The sequence below is a fragment of the Mesoplodon densirostris genome, chromosome 11 (assembly GCF_025265405.1).
Source record: "Mesoplodon densirostris isolate mMesDen1 chromosome 11, mMesDen1 primary haplotype, whole genome shotgun sequence".
NCBI classification, from domain to species: Eukaryota; Metazoa; Chordata; class Mammalia; order Artiodactyla; family Ziphiidae; genus Mesoplodon; species Mesoplodon densirostris.
The window spans coordinates 67048069-67067470 of record NC_082671.1 but is presented as its reverse complement, the minus strand read 5'-3'; the positions used below and the strand labels follow the sequence as shown (position 1 = coordinate 67067470).

Here is a 19402-nt window from a genome sequence, read left to right as displayed (position 1 = left end):
AGACACCTCACAGGACATTTCAGGTCCTTCCATACCGTGACTTCCCAGAAACCCTGCACTGGAAAAAAAAACTTGGTCCAAACCTAGAATGGAAACTTTGGTACCAAAGTTAGCTGACTAGCTAAACACTGAGTTTTCAGAGTTGATTTCAGTCTGTCACCTGTCCCGGCATCACCAGAAGCGTCGTGGCCGCCACCCAAGAAGACTGAACATGCAGCATTCCAGGTGTTTCTTACCCCCAAGAAAGTCTAACAGCTATTGGCTCAATCCACCTTCGTGGATGGGGACACTTTCTTCTTCATTTCAAGAGCAGGAAGATACTCAGCAAGAGGCCAATCCTCACTTCAACAGATGGAGAAAATGGGAACTCGGAGATAATATGACCAAGATCAGAATTAATTAAATTCAACGACTACCTCCTCCACCTTCAATTTTTTAATGTCAAGTGACTGTTTGACATATCTCATTTTACCCCTTACAACCTGACAGGGTAGATCAGTTATTATCTCCACTTCACAGGTTAAGAAATTAGGCTGGGAGAGGCTGAAGTGACTTGTCTACCATTACAATTTTCCAAGAAGTCAACCCCTACCAATATTTGGATGAAGGAAAAACTGAGATCTACAACGTTCTGTCACCAGCACTCCTTCCCAACAATCTCTTCTGGTGTCTTCGGAGACCATCTGTGGGGTAAATCCAAGAACCTCTTTTGCTCTCCTTCTGGTACCTGTTCTCTGGGCAGCCTGGTCAGGACACAGTATTTATGTGATGAAAGGTGGTTCCACCATATATGTGGGTTTTCTTTCATGAGTGAGATTACAAAGAAGCAACAGAAGATGGGGTTTCATAATTCCCAAGTCAAATTAAGGAGCTAAAGGCAACAACTGGTGTTTGCTGGTGGTCTCAGTGTGTGTGTGTATGTGTGGCTGGATCATTTCCTGGGCTTCTGAAAGTTAATTTGGAAGGTTTTGAATGGAGAGCCTTCCAGAGCTGAGCAACGAGATCTTGTTGGCATATTCAACTTAAATGGAATTCGCTTTTTTGCTAAGTGTGGGTGGGGTAGATGGCATGGGAGAACGGAATTCCCTTGCTGGAGAGGCAGCATCCTTGGAGGTGACTGGCTTTAATGAGGAAAAGGTCTGCAGCACTGCAAAGCCTCGCCTGCCAGGAGGCAGCAGCAGCCATTTGTAAGTACGCCACCCACAAGCGCATGGTAGCTTTGCATGCTGTTCCTCAGTTCCTACTGCGGGTGCTTTGCTTATACCCCTGGGCTGACATGTCACTCTTGGAGAGTACCTGGACCAGAGTGAGGGTGCAAATATTAATGACTGTTTGTGTCCACCTGTGAGGGATAAGGGGACAGAGGTAGTGACACTGAGAAAGCCAGGGAGGGGTCGTTCAGAGAAGAGAATTAAGAGTGTGCTCCTGGCGGACTGTGAGTTTCAGAGGGCTTGATGGAGGGGTTTGGGAAAGCGGGAAGGTGTGGATCGTGACGTGGGCCTATTTTTCCCACCGCTCACTCTGAGCTTTGGGCTGGTCCGAGCGCACAGTAACTCTGGGCAGGTCGGGCCTCCGGAGCCTTCCTGACTCACCTTTCCCCTCGCCCAAGTTAGATGCAGCTTTTCGGTGTTTACAGAGACCCCACACCCTCACAGTCCTTACACACGTGCTGATCTAAGCTAATCTAGAGCTGCTCTTAGCTGCAAGGAACTATCCATCAGAAATTCATTAATTCGTAGATGGTCACTTGGATGTCTAAAAGGGAGGCATCTTAGACTTAACATGGACGTGGTACACCTCCTGATCTCCCCACCAAAACTTGTTCCTCCGCCAGGCTTTCCTGTTTAAAGAAATGGCACCGCATTCGCCCAGTTGCTGTTTCCACTGCTGCCCACACAGGCCATGGGGATAGCTCCTGCCGACCTCTCCAACCTCATTACCCTCTCCTCTTTTCTGCTACAGCCTCACCACACTGGCTTTCTTCCTGACCCTCAAATCCACCAAGCTCCACTCCTCCCTGCAGCCCCTGTACCCTGTACCTCTCTGATCTCAAAGGCTGGCTCGTTATACCACTGCCACCTCAGCACCTCCAGGAACTTCCCCTGGGCTCCCAACCTAAAGCAGCTACCTGGTTACTTTCTACCACATTGTCTTCTTTTAATTACGTGCACCAATCTGTTCCTGGCACCTATCAGATGCCAACTAGTAAAGGGTGTAAGTAAACCAAGGTTGTAAGCAACGGCATGGCCACACTTGGGTTTTAGAAGGATCTCTTTAGAGTGGAAAATGGAAGGGGGTCAAACTAAAGAGTAGAGAGACTGATTAAGATGGTACCTAATTGAAAAGATGATGGTTGGGGGGGGCTGGGGTGTTTCAATGAAGATATGAGAGACTTGAGTTCTCTAGGAAACAAGAACAATGACTGTCTCAATAGGAAACAAGGGAAGGAGTCTATGATGGCTCCAAGGGTTTTGGCTGGGGCAGAGGAGAGCACAGAACTAGGCAGGGGACACACATATGCTGGTTTTGAGGGAGGCCAGTGGGCAGCTTCATAGACAGATCTGGAACATGAGTTCTGAGTGTCATTAGGTCATATTCTCATACAGGGACTGTTCCTCTCCCTTCTGAGTCAAATCTCTCCTCTAGGTGGTCAGTCTAGGACAATAAACCAGTGTTAGGGCTCTGGGTGACTGACCTCCATCTCACATTTTTGTCTCGAAGGGCACACAGTAATAAAACACACAAACAACAAAACCTTTGGTGAGTGCCTTGTATGCTGTGCCTCACAAAGAACTACCGGGATGAGCAATTAACACTACCATGGTTGACTATCTCTTAACCATTAATTTTTTTTGCTGAAACTATGAAGTGGCATATAGAAAAAACTGTCACTCAGTCTCATTACCAAAACACATTTTAACATTTCTCTTCAATTATTACATGCTTCGAAAAATACTTTAAATGACATCCAAAGGCCCACCTTCCTCCACCAGATATTTCGTTGCTCATTACATGTCTTTCTTAAGTCACAGGTTCACGCTGTGCTGATCAGCCCTGTGTCATTCTCTACAGTGCGCCCGAGGGCTGACCTAGCCCCTGGGGAACCAATCTGGTGAGGAAGACAGTCACAGTACACGGTGCTAAGTAGTGCAACAGGTATAATGGGAGTGCTGGGGACCTGCTGCTTGGGGAACCAGGTGACAGGTGAGCTGGTTTTTTAAAATCCATGTGCTTTTCATGAACAACAGTGGATTAAAATGCCCAGGCCTGTTGGGAGGTGCAAGGGCTTGTGTCAGCAAACAAATATATTGTGAGGTGTTGCCTTTTCAAAGCATTAATATATTTTGATTCTTTCCAGAGAGAACTCTACCTAGAAACAAGCAAAGAGAACCATCTGGCAATTACCCTATTGCTTATCTTAACCAGTTTTAAGTAGTTTTTGAATGGAAAAAAAAAAGTAACTCTCAAGCAAACAAAGGACCTACATCTGATATCTGTCTGAACCAAGATTTAAATTTCATAGACACTATTTTCAAAGTCTGGAACCACCTGGCATCTCCACGGAGCCAGTCACAATGAGTATGCCTGAGGGTTGTTAAATGAGCATACGTTTTACTAGAAACTCTTCTACTAGCTGCTTAGTAAAACAGGTGAGAAATAAAATGCCTTCAAAGGTAATGTCACAGGAGAAAAGGGAACCTTCCTACACTGTTGGTGGGAATGTAAACTGGTACAGCCACTATGGAGAAAAGCATGGAGGTTCCTTAAAAAACTAAAAATAGAACTACCATATGATCCAGCAATCCCACCCCTGGGCATATATTCGGAGAAAACCATTATTCGAAAAGGTACATGCACCCCAATGTTCACTGCAGCACTATTTACAATAGCCAGGACATGGAAGCAACCCAAATGTCCATCGACAGATGGATAAAGAAGATGTGGTACATATATACAATGGAATATTACTCAGCCATATAAAAAAGAACGAAATAATGCCATTCGCAGCAACACGGATGCACCTAGAGATTGTCATACTGAATGAAGTCAGACAAAGGCAAATACTATATGATACGCTTATATGTGGAGTCTAAAAAAACGGTACGAGTGAACTTATCTACAGAACAGAAATAGAGTTACACATGTAGAAAACAAACTTACAGTTACCAGGGGGTAAGGGGTGGGAGATAAATTGGAGATTGGGATTGACATATACACACTACTATATATAAAATAGATAACTAATAAGGACCTACTGTATAGCACAGGGAACTCTACTCAATACTCTGTAATGGCCTATATGGGAAAAGAATCTAAAAAAGAGTAGATATATGTATATGTTTAACGGATTCACTTTGGTGTACACCTGAAAACAACACAACATTGTAAATCAACTATACTCCAATAAAATTAAAAAACAAAAGTTGATGTCACTGCAGCTGGGTCTCACTCCCATCAGAAGGGACCTGCACCACTTCAGACTTGAAGTTTGTTATTTTGTTGGCCTTGGTCTCACGCGTCTGCTTATGTAGCAGCTCTTTAGTTCTGTTCTCACAATGCACGTTACTTGACAGCAGTATGCTGCCAATATATTCAAATCAAGCGTCAGTCATAAGCACACATAGCCAAAATCACTCCATTGTACCTGGATTAGTGGGACAGGGTCATATAGGGCTGAATTTTCTCTTTGGTTTGACTTCTACCCAATAAGCTTAATGACAGGAACACATTTTTACTAAAATGACATGTGAGGACACCTTCTAGGACTAACATCAGCCCACAGTACTTATTTCATCTAAAAACCACAACTCAAAAGCCTCCAGGAATGGTTTGGAACCCACCAACTGCTGGTGGTTTCGCAGTGCCCATAAATTATAAAGGCTCAACCCCAAGACTACAATAGAGCCCTCTGTGGTCCATCTATACTACACATATTAACTAGTTTTGGTGGGAGGTGGAGTGTGGTTGTCCCAAATCATTCCATGAATTCTTAATAATTTTGGATCTCCTTTATAGTGCTGACCTGTCAAAAATGTTTATTTAAAAAACTTTATTACTAGGTAGACTCTTTACTGTGGCCTTAGATAATCATTATCAAAAATTTACCAACTCACAAGAATATTAATGTCTTTACTTAATGTGTAGACAGATTTTATTCTCTTCCTTTTGCCTCCTCTCCTTGAGGACTCGAATTCCTGAGAGTGTTCGTGTGGGCTAATGCTATTTCATGAGACAGTAATTAACATTACACCTTAAACACCACGCTCCCCGCTCCCCGCAAACTTGAGTTTCCCACCAGAGTAATAAAAATGAGGAGAAACTGTTTGTTTCACATGCAGGGCAACTTTGCTATCCAGGAGGATACGTTCTGGACACTCCTGGGACGAATCACTAACTGTGCTAGGATGGAATGATATAAACCACAGCTTACTGAGCGAGCTTATAACAGGAACACATCTTCGCCAAAACAACAAGTGAGGATGCCGTTCTAGGGCAGACACCAGCCCACAGTACATGCCAAGCATTTCTCTATGTACTTTCCAAAGAGTAACTCATTTAATGCTCAGGACAACCCTCTTTACAGCAGGTGCCATCAGCTTCCATATTTTACAGATGAGGAAGGTGAAGTACAGAGGTTAGTGACTTGAGCAAGTGACCAGCTAGGAAATTCACAGGAAGCAACATGATTCCAGGTCTTTGACCTAGCCCCCTCCCCCGCCAACACACACACAGCTGCTGAGCAGAACGGCAAAGGCAGAAAGGTGAGGACGATCTTTGAGGGCAACCATTAAGCTGACTGGACTTTCCCTTATTAGACTTCTTTCCAATACATGGGAAGATGGGAAGAAACTGGTCTCGGCTGTGGCCTTCAGGTGCCTGCAAAACTGGCCTTGGCTTGGGATGAGGGGGAGGAAGCTCCATTTTTCTAACAAAGCTGGGTAAAGGAAGCTGTGCCTCCCTCGTGCAGGAGCTGTGTGGGGCAAGGCACTGCTTTCTGCAGGAAGCGCACGAACCTTCCTGACAAGGTCTAGGAGCCCTCACACAGGGCTTCTCTTCACGCACCAGCCCTGGGGCCCGGGGCTGAGGCTCACTCACCTGTGAAGTGACAAAGGTCCCTCACAGCATTCTAACTTCAGACTTCTATTGGTTTTCTAACAAGGACTCAGATATTTGTTGAATTGAAATGAATACTTACTTTTACATACTATTTGATCATGTGAGCTCTTTTAACATATCAGCAATAACTAGCTTAACATCTCAGGGATGAATTATCTGGCCTAACATACAGTGACTTGTCAATATTCTTATTTATGGTCCTTCAGCATTTTCAAAGAAGAGTGTGCCCCTTATAAATTTTATTTAAAAATCAGGTGTAATGCTTCTCTCATCCCTAAAAGAAATAAAGAAATAGATTGTAGGAACACTAAGTCTTTCCATTTGTAAGGTAACATAAACAAAAATAAAATTCTAAGCTTCAAATTTCACAGGAGATTCCCTAGAATTCAGAAAAACCAAATTCTGAAAGAAAATTAACCCTTTCTCTGTAGGTTCAGTCTCAAGGCCATCATGTAGTGTTATAAAAAGAGATATCTATCACACAGGTAAATGTTAAGAAAAATAGGAAATAAGATAATTACACAACTTTCTGCTGTATGATAAAAGTCATGGGAATAGAGAGATGAATAGGCCTCGGTGCCTTAATGTGTAATGTGGACAGGCTGTGACAGAAATGAGAACTGTGATGACAAAGACCAAGTGACGGGGGCTGGGGAGGGAGGGAGTGTGAGGAAGACAGAAGAGGAGAATGAGAGAGAGTGTGGGAATGTGAGAGAGGGAGGGGCAGAGTAGAGGAGCGTGCAGGGGCGATGAGCTGGGGGCACGGGATGAGGGAAAGGAAAGAGTCAATGGGGGAAGAAGGATACTGGAGCTAAGAGCAGAGACCAGGAGTCTGTGGAAGGCTTCCGCAGGACATGGGCTGGTGGCAGCATCCGTGCCAGGCTGCTAACTTAAGGAGCACATAGATGGGAATTCAGTGAGAATATGGGACAATGCCTTTATTTTACAAATAACCGGAGAAACTAACTAACCTGTTTTTGACATTTTAACACATAGTCACACTTTCACAACATAATCAACGTATTATTACTTTTATACTTGTCAAATTATGTTTTTTGTCACAATTTAAAGTAAATTAAGGAGGATGTTAGCCTGTTAGATGTGTGAAGGCAAATTATTATTGCCCATTATTTAAACTTGTAATAAAAATAAACTTTAAATACTATAAACCTTTAAATACTTTAAATAACCTTTAAATATAATCTTTAATATACTTTTCAAGATTGAAAACAATCTATTTGGAAGCGGTGCCACCAGCCTCGGTAGTGGAGGAGGGGAAGGGAATAAGCACAGGCCGGCAAAGCTGAGATGTGCAGTCTCAAGGGACACACCAGAGATCCATGGCCACCAGATCCCTGAAAGCCTTCCCATTCCTAAACGTATTGAACAGGTTTTTATGTAACAAATTATTTGTATGTCTATTTAGAGGCAATTACTTCTGTCATACCATCCATGTCAGAGGATTCACATATATAATTACATCAAGGTAAATAATCAGAGGTCATAGTTAGACAAAACCAAAGAGGACACTCAGAAAAGTAAAGACAGTGAAGGCCGTCTGTACAGGAATGTTCTAGTTTTCAGCTATTTTTAGATTAGTGTGAAGTTTACAGGGAGAGGAGCTATTGTTTGTCAAAGACTTTGTATTATTCTGTTATAATATCATGCTTGTCAAAACACCTGATAAATACATAGGCCAAAATGGATCTTTAATCAAATATATGTGGCCTTATCGCAACACGACAGGATTGAGAGCACGCTTATTAAGCAGACCAAAATCGAAGGCATCTGCTAAAACCCAAGATAAAACTAGACTCAAAGTGACCTTGACAAATGGAAACAGCATCCATCAAATTAAATAAAAGAAGGCAAGTTAGTGTAATTTGTTCTCGAGTACATTAAGAAAAGGAGAGTAAAAACTAGGCAAATAAAACTGAAAAGGATCTTGTAGTCACAGCAGAGCATCAGCTCCAAGAGCCAAGAAGCGTAACTTTTTAAACCATTTTAAAAATCAGCACATCACTGGGCTATACTACCTGAGCATGTGTCACTAAAGCCAAGCCGTCCTTTATTCTGAGGGTAATGGAATGGTGTCTTCTCTCTTCCTATCTCACTGAGTGGCTTGTGAGAACGAAACAGATGTGCAGTGTACTAAAAAATTCAATATACAAAGCGAGCATTCTATTCTAAAAGAGGGATGTAAAAAAAATAGAATGGATCAAGGGAAGAGAAAGGCAATATTCTTTTTTTTTTTTTTTTTTTTGCAGTACGCGGGCCTCTCACTGCTGTGGCCTCTCCCGTTGCGGAGCACAGACTCCGGACGCGCGGGCTCAGTGGCCATGGCTCATGGGCCCAGCTGCTCCGCGGCACGTGGGATCTTCCCGGACCGGGGCACGAACCAATGTCCCCTGCATCAGCAGGAGGACTCTCAACCACTGCGCCACCAGGGAAGCCTGGTAATATTCTTAAAGGGCACTGGTATAGTGAATGAGTACAATATAAGAAAATAAGCTTAAAGCTGCAGTATGAGATTTAATTTAAGATTGGTCATGAAACTAATATAATGTTATATGTCAATTACATCTCAATTTTTTAAAAAAAGGTTGGTCAACTGTTCTAAAACCAGTTACTAAAGGAGAGTGGAATCTGCAGCCCTGATGGTGCCATCACAGAACCCCAAGATCTAAGTTTAGAGCCTCTACTATATAGAAAAAGTGTAGGGACAAAAATACCTGTTTTTATGCCTTTTACCTTTAAATGAAACTTTCCAACTTAAACAGTTGAGGCTGCAATTAATATTTTAAAAATCAAAAACTATTTTCAATGTTCTCTACCTAATGTCCTTCATGTTATTTTAACCATTTAGTCAATGAAAGCTATGAGGGATGGGTTAAAGAGACTGATTTATCATATTCAGTGTATTTGTTCCAATTATAACATTCCAGATTTTATTTTGGGATCAAAGCTGACAAGTAGAAGACTAAATTGTCACTTTCTGAAGACATGATTCCTGACTAGGAGTTTTAGAAGGCAGGCCTGCTGTTTGGCCCTTTTGAGGATGGAGGGAGCTGTGATTTAGGGTGGTCGCATCATTATAGGGTGCTTTCTACTTTCTATAAACTAGCCTTGAATTGAGACACGGGATCTAGTGGTTTGCTGAGAAGGATTTAGCCTGCTGATTACTGGTTACCAGTTATTACTAGAGAATGTTCCAAAGTTTACACATAAAAATTACTCTGAGAGATGTCAATAATGTTCTATGTTGAAATAAAGAAAACATGGGCAGATAGCGACACACACCAAAAAGTAACAAATAAAACAAACCAACCCACCAAATATTGTAACCATCAGAGTGAAGTTGGCAAGCAGGCCATCAACTGGAGCAAGAGGATGATTAATGGATTACTGAGCTCTCAGAACTGACTAAAGAATTTTGTGTTTACTTTACAGTCTTAAATGTTATGTCCCTTTAGGACTTCTGCATTTTAAAATGCCACTGTGGGGGACTTCCCTGGTGGCCTAGTGGTTAGGATTCTGGGCTTTCAATGCCGTGGCCTGGATTCAATCCCTGGTCGGGGAACTGAGATCCCGCAAGCCAAGAAGTGTGGTTAAAAAAAAAAAAAAAAAAAAAAAAGCCACTGTGTCTAAAAAGCAAATCTATTTCAAACTTGGGGCTTTAGGAGTGACAATGGTGGTGCAGAGGGTGAAGGAGGGAGAAAAAAGATTCTGTGGGGAAGTGGGGGGGTGGGGACAATGTCTTGGAGGGAAAAGCAAACTCCTTGTGTGGCTGAATTAGAATGTTCTAATTTAAAATATATGTAAATTTTACATTAATTACCTTTTTTGGACTATAGTTTACAAGCACTTCCTTTTCATCAGACACTGTTATAAATTCTGGGGATAATGCAATGATAAAATACAGTGCATTGTGGGGAAGATGTAGTGGGGAGGAGAGGACAGTATGAAGTGTCCAAGAATACTATGATCCTGGCTGATAAAACCCTTATTAAGTATGACTGAAAGTTACCTGTACATCTGTCAAGCATGGAAAGTTTTAAATACAAATCAATACAAAAAACTCTCATCTGATTAAACATCACAGACTGAACATACATTTACACATCTGTTTCCTTTCCACAAAAACGAAGGGATAAACTTATAAATTCATGAGGACCTGAAGAATGGGAGGGGAAACAAACAACACACAGGAGATGTCCAAATTCTGGAAACTGGAAATAAAACAGAGCAAGTGCTTCAGCAGACTGAAGGGAAGAAGAGGGGAGAGTGCTGGGGAGGAGCCACTAGAAAGCCAGCCACCTTGTGGCACAGAGCCTGGGAAGCACTGGTGTCTCAGAAAGTGGGGGGTACAAGGTGGGGCTGGAAACCAGAACATTAGCTCAAAGCCTGTATGAGGAGTTAGGTCCCCTACTCAACCCAGTTTAACCAGGTAACTGTCCCCACAAAGGGATATTCAGAGAAGAGAAAGTTGTTGAAAATATCAGATATGAAAATAAATATATAAAAGGTTGATTAGATGATAAAGTTGTAGAAAGCATGGAGAAATCAGAACAAAAAGACAGAAAGAACACAGAATAGGAAAGAAAAGACAAAGCCAGAAGATCAATCCAGGAGGTACAATTCCTAATTAATGGGAATTCCAGAAGGAGAGAATAGAGAAAACAGAGGGAAGGAAATTATCAAAGAAGTAACACATAAACTTCCTGATCTAACAGCCATGAGTTACAGATGGCAAGAAAAGGCCAACCTCAAGGCCTATCATTTGAGATTTCAGAACTCTAGGGAAATGAGAAGATCCTTAAACTTCCAGAGGAGAAAGACTCAACACACATATAAGGGCCTGAAAATCAGAGTGGTTCCAGTCCTGTCGACTGCAACACTAGGAGGTAGAGGACAGGTCAGGAAGCATGACTCCAAGATTGTGAGAGGCAACTAGATTCTATACCCAACCAACCCTCCATCAAATGTGAGGATGGGATAAAGACGTCCAGATACATAAGACCTCAATGTATTTACCTCCCAAGCATCCTTTTTCTCAGGAAAATCCTAAAGGATGATGCACTCCATTAAATAAGGACCCAGACTAAGTAAGGTAAAGACATGGGTAAGGTAAGAGCATTCCACAGAGGGAAGAAGTAAATGATGATGATTGTGATGATGAACGCCCCAGGAAAGTTATGAAAGAGACCTGACATATATACACTACTATGGATAAAGTAGATAACTAACGAGAACCTGCTGTATAGCACAGGGAACTCTACTTCACTTCGCTGTACAGTAGAAACTAACACAATATTGTAAAACAACCATACCCCAATAAAAAAAAAAAAAAAAAAGACCTGAAGAACAAAAACCCCTGTGGAAGGAGCCGTTTGGATTGGAAAGATGTGGTCCAAGAAAATAAAAAGCAAATAAAAACATGAATTAATAATTCTAGAGAAGTGAAAAGTTTTAAAAGAAGTTATATCCATAGCATATATTTCATAAGTATTAGAGTCAGATGTTGAAAAATGGGAAAAAAGATCCGTAGATAACACAAGTGGCAGTAAAAACTTATCGTTTAGAAACACAGGAAACTGGCAGAGGAATCAGGTTTGAGAAGGGATGAAACAGGGACGTTTGGTTTAATGAGCTGGAGGACAGTAGCATGACCCTGTAACCTGTGAACACATATTGCTGATAAAAGTAAAAAGTGAAACAAATGTCCAAATTACTTAATTTTCTGTTATTTGGGTCTAGGAGCTTTATTATTATTTTTTAATTGAAGTATTGTTGATGTACCATATTATGTAAGTTACAGGTGTACAACATAGTGATTCACGATTTTTAAATGTTATACTCCATTTACGGTTATTATAAAGCACTGGCTATATTCCCTGTGTTGTACATGAGTTTAGGGGCTTTAATTTGGAGGAATCACCATGTGATGTGAAAGAATAAAAAATACGGCTGAAACAAGTGAAGGTGGAAGAAAAGGAATCAAAAAGAAGTAACAAAAAGAGCAACTGGTAAGGGATTTCTTGTACTCACCATCTCTCTGGCTATTTCCAGCGCTTCCTGCAGGCCATAGAGCCTGCCACAGACCAGGTAGATTCCATTGGCCCAGAGAATACAACCCTCATGGACCCAAAATTCATTGCTGTCAAGAGGTAGTTCAGGGATTTGTAACTCCAACTCGGGGCCACCTTCTGAAGTGGTGGGCACGGAGGGCTTTGAGTCCAAAACAGTCTTTTCGCTGCTGCCCTCAGCGGTTGCCTTTTTACAAGGGAGCCCCCTGGACAGGGACCGGGGGCCTCCGCCACAGTCTTCCGAGCGGTGGCGCCGCTTGAACCTGGGGTGCGCGGCCAGGCTCCTCTGCTCCTTCTGCTGCCGCTGCTGCTCTTCCTCCTCCTCAGTGTCCGTCTTGGAGCCATTTGAAGCGCTTTTGTGCCGCACCTTAACTCTGCTCTGCACTTCCGTGGCCCTCTTAGGAGGCGGATTCTTGGGGAGAGTGGCTGCATAATCTTGGGGATAAAAGGGTCCAAAGAGGTCGCCCATGTTCCGGTAACTGGCCCACTTGCCACACAGACAGCACACCAGGTGCCCCATAACAGAAGACTCTGTCACGACAGGTCCCTGCAACATAAAGGATGAAGCTGGGAGAACCTTGCTCTCAGTGCTGCTGGGTGGAGGGGTCAGGGACCTCTGACCCTTCCGACCCCTCACCAATTTGGTCTGTTCTTCTTCCTCAGCATTGATGATTGTACAAACGGCTCCAAGTTCACATTTATTTACTACATGGATATAAGGGAAAAAAGACTTGTTCTTGGCATCAGTTTTATCCAGTGGCTGAGTGGCATACTTCAGCTTGATCTCAGGTTCTTGGGGCTCTACGATGGGAACTGCTTGTTTGGTTTTCCGCTTCCTTGGCTGCGCCCCAGGCTTCCTTCTCTCCCTCCTTTGCCTCTGCTTTTTTGGCTTTGGCTCTCCCTCTGCAGAACCTTCTGGTATCTGAGGGGGCTGAGGGGGTGGAGGTGGTGGCTGCTGTTGTTTCTTTTGCTTATTCACACTACCGATGGGTCTCCCCTTCTTCTTTCCTGATGGGAAATAACCCTTTGGGGGAAAACCCTCCTGTTTGGGGGAAATCATCACTGTATCGTTCTCTTTCTCTTCAGCCTTGGGGTTTGCCTCAGGAGCCAATGAGCCCGCTGGAGGTACATTCTTTGAGTCAGGAAAGATTAAAGGTGCTGTCCCGCCCACGGAACCATCTGGTCTCCCTTGGTTACTCCCAGGCTTCTGTGAGGTGGCGGACGTCATGGCACCAGGGGGTTCCTTTCCAGCAGGGGCCGTGTCTGGGTGTGTCTCGGTCTTCACTTTGTCATCCCCACTGCCACGCCACTCCTCCGAAGACCGTGCAAGAGGCTTTTCTACGCTCAACTCCTGGTTTGTTGGACAGACTAGGTCAGATACCACCTCACCTTTTCTCTTCTCCATCTCGGCATCTTGAACAGCACCACTCCCGCCTTCGGGAGGGCCGCTCTTCAAAGACAGGATGTCATCGAGAGTAACTGCGTCTCCCCCAGCCTCCGCACTGTTCGAGGATGCACTCCTCCTAATGTTTGGGGATGTGATCTTCTGAACGATAGCTTCCAATTTCAACCCCCGTCCTTTCCGTGGGGGCAGTATTTTGGTCTTAGCAGGACTTGTGAGGGTAACAGCAGGGCAGTTTCTACCATCCGGACTTGGAAGGTCCTTGGAGGATTCTCTCTTAGGGATGGACTTGATCTCCTGGCTGTGAGAAAGATGGGCATAGGAATTGAAGGCTTTATCAGCACCTTCTTTTGATGGGTGAAGAAGGCGCCCTTTATCTTCAGCGTTACTGTTCTTCACATCTTGTGACTGTCTCTTACTGGGAATGGGAGAGATAAAAGAACGGACACGCCTCCTCATGATTAAGGGGTTTTGAGAAGAATGATCCTCTTGACCTGGAAGCCTTAGCATAACATTACTAGGTTTGGATGACTGTGTAGACTCAGCTAGCCCATGTCCGTCGGTCTCGTGGGGTGGTCCATACCTTTTCTGACTGGACATTCCTGGAGGACCGCTGCTTTTGGCTGGAGAAGTTTGCCGAGAAAGATCCCAACAAGATTCTTGTTGTAACTTCTGGGAGCCGTGCTTCAATTCGATGCCTTTGTTAGAAAGACCATCACTAGACATGAGGCAGCGCCCACCATCCTGACCACTGGGGTCATGGTAAGTCCCCATTGGTGGGCCATACATCATGCCATCTTTGTCATTCTTCAGGGGGCTCCGTACTCGGTCAAGAAACTGCTGCTGCCTTGGACTCTTGCGGGGTCCTTCCTGCCTGTGCTGAGCTGCAGCGATCACTCCCTGAGCAGAACTGCTGCTCCAGTCCTTATATTCCTCTTGTTGCTGTTGGTACATCTGTCTCTTGTAATGGAGCTGAGAATTCAAACCTGCACTGGGGTCCCCATAAGCATGAGCGCGAGTGTTTGTGTGATAAGCAGAGGCCAGGCTTTCTGAGTTGGGAGAAAAGGGAGTGTGCAAAGAACTCCTGTTGGCCCTCTCTGAAAAGGTCATATGTGGGTTTATGTGATGAGGGTCTCCCCCTGGGCCTCTGCTCCTCCCAGGAGACATCTTCAATTTTTCTGAAAAGTCATGATACTGAGAAGGGGAACGACCCCTCATGCCCTCCCGACCAACTCGGCCAGCGACTCGCCGCATTGGCGTGGGTCTGCCGTCCTGTGGGCCATAGTCTGAGATGGAATCATGGGTAGCTGCTCCAGGGCTGGCGTTGCCTCGGTAAGACTCATGCTTGATGCTAGCAGGGTGGCAGTGGTCTCCAGATTTCTTGTTGTTGAAACTAGCTTGGGACTTGGATTGTTCAAAGTCTTCCTCTTTTATCTGCCCACTCTGCGATTTCAGCTTTGTTTCCATGGACACCAACCCACCTGGAAGAATGACCGACTGACTTAAACTTGGATTGAGACGTTCATTCCTCCCAAGTCTGGTGTCGGCACCCATGTGTCCCAGTGAGTGAGCCCCCGGGTCTCTGACAATCTGTCTTAGTGGAGAAATATCACAGATCACTGATCTTCTTTCAGAGAGGGAACCCCCGGGCTCATGGGCTGATGACTGAGGCTCTATTTCAAACTTTCTGGGAATTGGATAGTCAGCCAAATTGATCTGTTTCATTTCAGGAGCCGAGCCACTTGATTTCCTTTCCCAGGGGCCCCAATGGGGATTTTCTAATAGGGAACCAATGCTTTTGTTCAAAAGGCCCCTGCTAGCTAATTCATTGGTTTGACTGACTAACACATTGGGCCTTGTGGCTCCTTCTAGGCCACCAGCCATGCCCTGGTGCTCCTGAGTACTCCTAGAATATCTCCTGTCAGGGTGGTGGTGGTAACCCTGAAGCACTTCCTGCAGGAGGCTAGGGAACTTCTCATTCCTACCCTTTCGCTCCCCATGGCCAGTGAAGTCCCCCTTATCTTGTCCTGTAGGAAACTGAGGAAAGCCACTGACATTTCTTGGCACGGCTGGCCCAAAGCTATCTTTGTAACTATAGCGCAAGCTTCCAGGAGATTTGCTAGGCTCAGTTCTGCCTATAAAACCAGAGCCCCCTGTGGAGTGCCCACTCTGGCCGTTTCCTTCTCCATTGTGGTTGGAGTTATTATCTCCATTTTTGTTTCCTTTATTTCCTCCTCCCGGAGGCTCTGGCTGTGGAAGTGACGCATGACTGGTTTCCTTTGCCCCGCCAGTGCTGGGTGGCCTTTGAGTGGCTGCAGGATCATCCTCTTGGGAGCCTTTTTCTTGCCCACCAGGTTTTTCTACCCGACTTGTCATAGCTTCCCGGGAGACAATCACCCCAACTGTCTTCTCACTGACTTTTGGGTTGCCCTCGGATGACAATGGCATGTCCTTAGCACCTGGTGAGGCGGTCTCTTCTCTGGCTACAGGACTGGCACTGAGTCTGGGGGCTTCGTTCTGAGTGACTTGTGCTGGTGAGGAGCCTGCTTTCTCTGAGGCTCCACCCTTGTAGGTGGTGTCAGAACTGGTGCTCTGGCCACTTAGCTGCCTCACCCTCTCACCTTGATCCTCGGAACTGCTGGAGCAGCCTCCATCCAGTGACTCTGCCATAGGGGACTTCAGTTGTTCTTCAGCCTGTGAGGAGCCTTCGGAGTTTGTGCAGCTGTCTGCTTTCTTAGAAGATGAAGAAGGCCTCTTGGAGGTCTTCTTCTGAGGTGTCAGGGCATCGGAAAGTAGCATGTGTTGAACAGTATTAGGAAGATTGGCCACTTGTGTACTCAGGGCACTCAAACTACTCAACCCAGGATCTGTCAGCCGCTTTTCTGGCACCCCTTCTAGTCCAAACCCTTTGAAGCCTGCAGCATGAGAATTAGGACTGGGCATCATTGATGGGGTTGGGCTGAGTTGAGGCATTAACTGTAGAATTCTGTTTCTGGAACCCATCGGCACATTGCCTTGCCCACACTGGAGATTCTCCCCACTCTGCATAAGAGGAGATGGGGTAGAGCTACAGCTTGGAGACTGAACCACAGAGGCAGCCGGGGAAGGGTTAGAAATGGGGCTGAAGTTCTGGTGAAACTGCATGGGGGACCTCACAGGAACCTCGGGCTGGCTGTACTGCCCCACCTGGCTTTGCAGCGGCAGCTTGGTGGCAGTGTTGGTATACTGCATCACATGCTGAGGATGCTGCTGCTGCTGCTGCTGCTGCTGTTGCTGCTGCTGCTGCTGCTGCTGCTGTTGCTGCTGCTGCTGCTGCTGTTGCTGCCCCTGCTGGGTCCCTTGTGGAATCTTCGTCTGTTCAAAATTCTTCATAGATTGAGGCTGATAGCTGTAATTCGATTGTGTTCCGTAAGCCTGTGCATTAGAACCCACATTATGTCCTTCGTACTGGGATCCAGCATTCACACTGTAACTGCCGTCATAGCTCTGTCCAGACTGGCTGAAACGTTGTGGTGAAGGGAAGGAGGAGGAGGTCGCAGCAGAAGACTGGTAGTGTTGGCCAAACTGACCCACTCTTAACTGGTAACCAGTGGCAGAGGCTGGCAGAGTTGAGGGCCGCTGCATCGGCTGCATGTGGGATGAGCCGGACGCCGGCTGGCCAGTGGCCTGCGGCAGAGGCTGATGGGACTGGTAAAGCTGCTGTCTCAACTGCTGCACTTGCTGCTGCTGTTGGCTGGAAGGCTGCTGCTGGTACTGAGTGCTCCCTGGAGAGAAAGGTCCCGCGTAATCCTGCTGATAATGAGACACGCCACCAAGGGCAGAGTGCTGTGCTTGAAACTGGCCCACATGACCCTCACTCCCATACTGATTGCCAAAGCTGCTCCCCTGGGGGGGTCCATAGCTCTGCACGGGCCCAGAAGGCCTTCGCTGAGCAGGCTGCGGGGTTCCGGCTGCCACGGGGTCTTTGCTGCCTGCCATGTAGTAAAAGTCTCCAGCCTCTTTCCGGAAACCCTGGTAGCCCTGATGGCCGGAGGTTTCGCTGGCCATTGCCGCTGCTGCAGCAGCAGCCGCTGTTCCTCGTCGTCCACCACCACTGCTGCCGCCACTGCCACCACTACCGCCACCTGCACCCCCAAAATTCTGGAACATCTGGGCCTGGCGAGGGCTGAACTCTTCTATCCGGGATGAGCCGTGTACCTCCTGTGGGTAGCTCTGCTGGTTTCCGTGGTAACTGCTTTGCTCCCGGAAGGACTGCATACTGTTCAGCAGCACTGCAGCAGGCCAACAGCCCTCCTGGTAATGGAAGGAAAAAAAACGAGTATTAGACGTGCATCTCCTCAGTACAAATAAAATCAAGTTTAGAGATGGAGGGGACGTGAAAATTCAGATGCCCAGATGAAGTTAACTGGTTTGAATTTCATCTCCTTTATTTCTTATCCTATCCATTTCTGAAGCTGCAAATAAGCAGAGAAACATCCAAAAGAGTGAGGCAGAAGTCTATGATAGTATGAAAAGAAACATTCTGGGTAAATACAAATTCAATACAGTAAAAACCTCACTATTAGATAAATGAGCCCCCAAAATTCAACCGGGTTAAATATGGGGCTATATTATTATTGTCAATAAAAAATCCAACAATTTTTTTAAAGTCTTCCAGTTATGGTGGGGGAGGGGTGAGGAAAAAACACTTTTAGTTTGTTTCATGTATCATTAGACTGATTATTGAACCGAGAGTCTCACATAATGATGAGGCAGTTACTCTCCCCCCCGACTTTGAGAAATGGAACTGGCCTGAGAACAGAAGTCAGCTCCTTATATCCTAATGCATGTGACTGCAGGTTTACTATAATTACCAACAACCTGTGATGATGGGTGACCCCGGGACACTCAACTCTTAACACTGTATGGATTCCTTATTGCTTTAGTCAGCTATACAATCTTAGGGGTTAACCTCTTCTTGACACATAAGTATGTCCAAGCCCCACCACCCGCCCCCATCCTCAACTCCCAGGTACAAAGGGCTAGGCATCATAAGCCAAAGTAGCAGTGATTATTCGTCCAGATTCTTTCCGGAGGTTTGCAAGAAGTTTTAGCATCTCTAACCCCCATGTAGTTTTTTTTTTTTTGCCGTACGCGGGCCTCTCACTGTTGTGGCCTCTCCCGTTGCGGAGCGCAGGCTCCAGACGCACAGGCTCAGCGGCCATGGCTCATGGGCCCAGCCGCTCCGCGGCATGTGGGATCTTCCTGGACCGGGGCACGAACCCGTGTCTCCTGCATTGGCAGGCGGACTCTCAACCACTGCGCCACCAGGGAAGCCCCCCCATGTAGTTTTTGACTTACCAATCTAGTATTCACAAAGTTATTATTGGCCATTCCTATGAAAGAGGGAACTCAGTCACACAGGAGAACAGCAAAAGATATAGAGGAAAATAAGAATTCACCAAGCCTAGGACCTAGACTCTTCCCAAAGTCATCTGATTGGGTCAACACTTTCCATTACCTTTGCTAATGTAATTCTCATGTAATATAATACTCCTCTTAAACAATTAATCAAGAGCTGTTTTTTTTTTAATTGGAGTATAATTGCTTTACAATGTTGTGGTATTTTCTGCTGTACGATGAAGTGAATCAGCTATATGTATACATATATCCCCTACCTCTAGGTCTTCCCTCCCACCCCAACCCCCCCATCCCGCCCATCTAGGTCGTCACAGAGTGCCGAGCTGAGCCCCCTGTGCTGTACCGCAGGTTCCCACTAGCTCTCTATTTTACACCTTTTGCCTGGGTCTGTCTTCTC

General features: G+C 45.4%; 1 protein-coding gene across 3 annotated transcripts in view; it reads right to left on the bottom strand.

The window, feature by feature from the left end:
* The window catches only part of TCF20 (transcription factor 20), a 96780-nt gene that overhangs the window by 35306 nt on the left and 42072 nt on the right, over window positions 1–19402 (bottom strand). For all 3 annotated transcript variants that reach the window (XM_060112305.1, XM_060112303.1, XM_060112304.1), the window contains exon 2: window positions 12166–17898. In XM_060112305.1, the coding sequence (XP_059968288.1) occupies window positions 12166–17862 (5697 nt within the window). In that variant the 5' untranslated portion in view covers window positions 17863–17898. The remainder of the gene's footprint in view (window positions 1–12165; window positions 17899–19402) is intronic.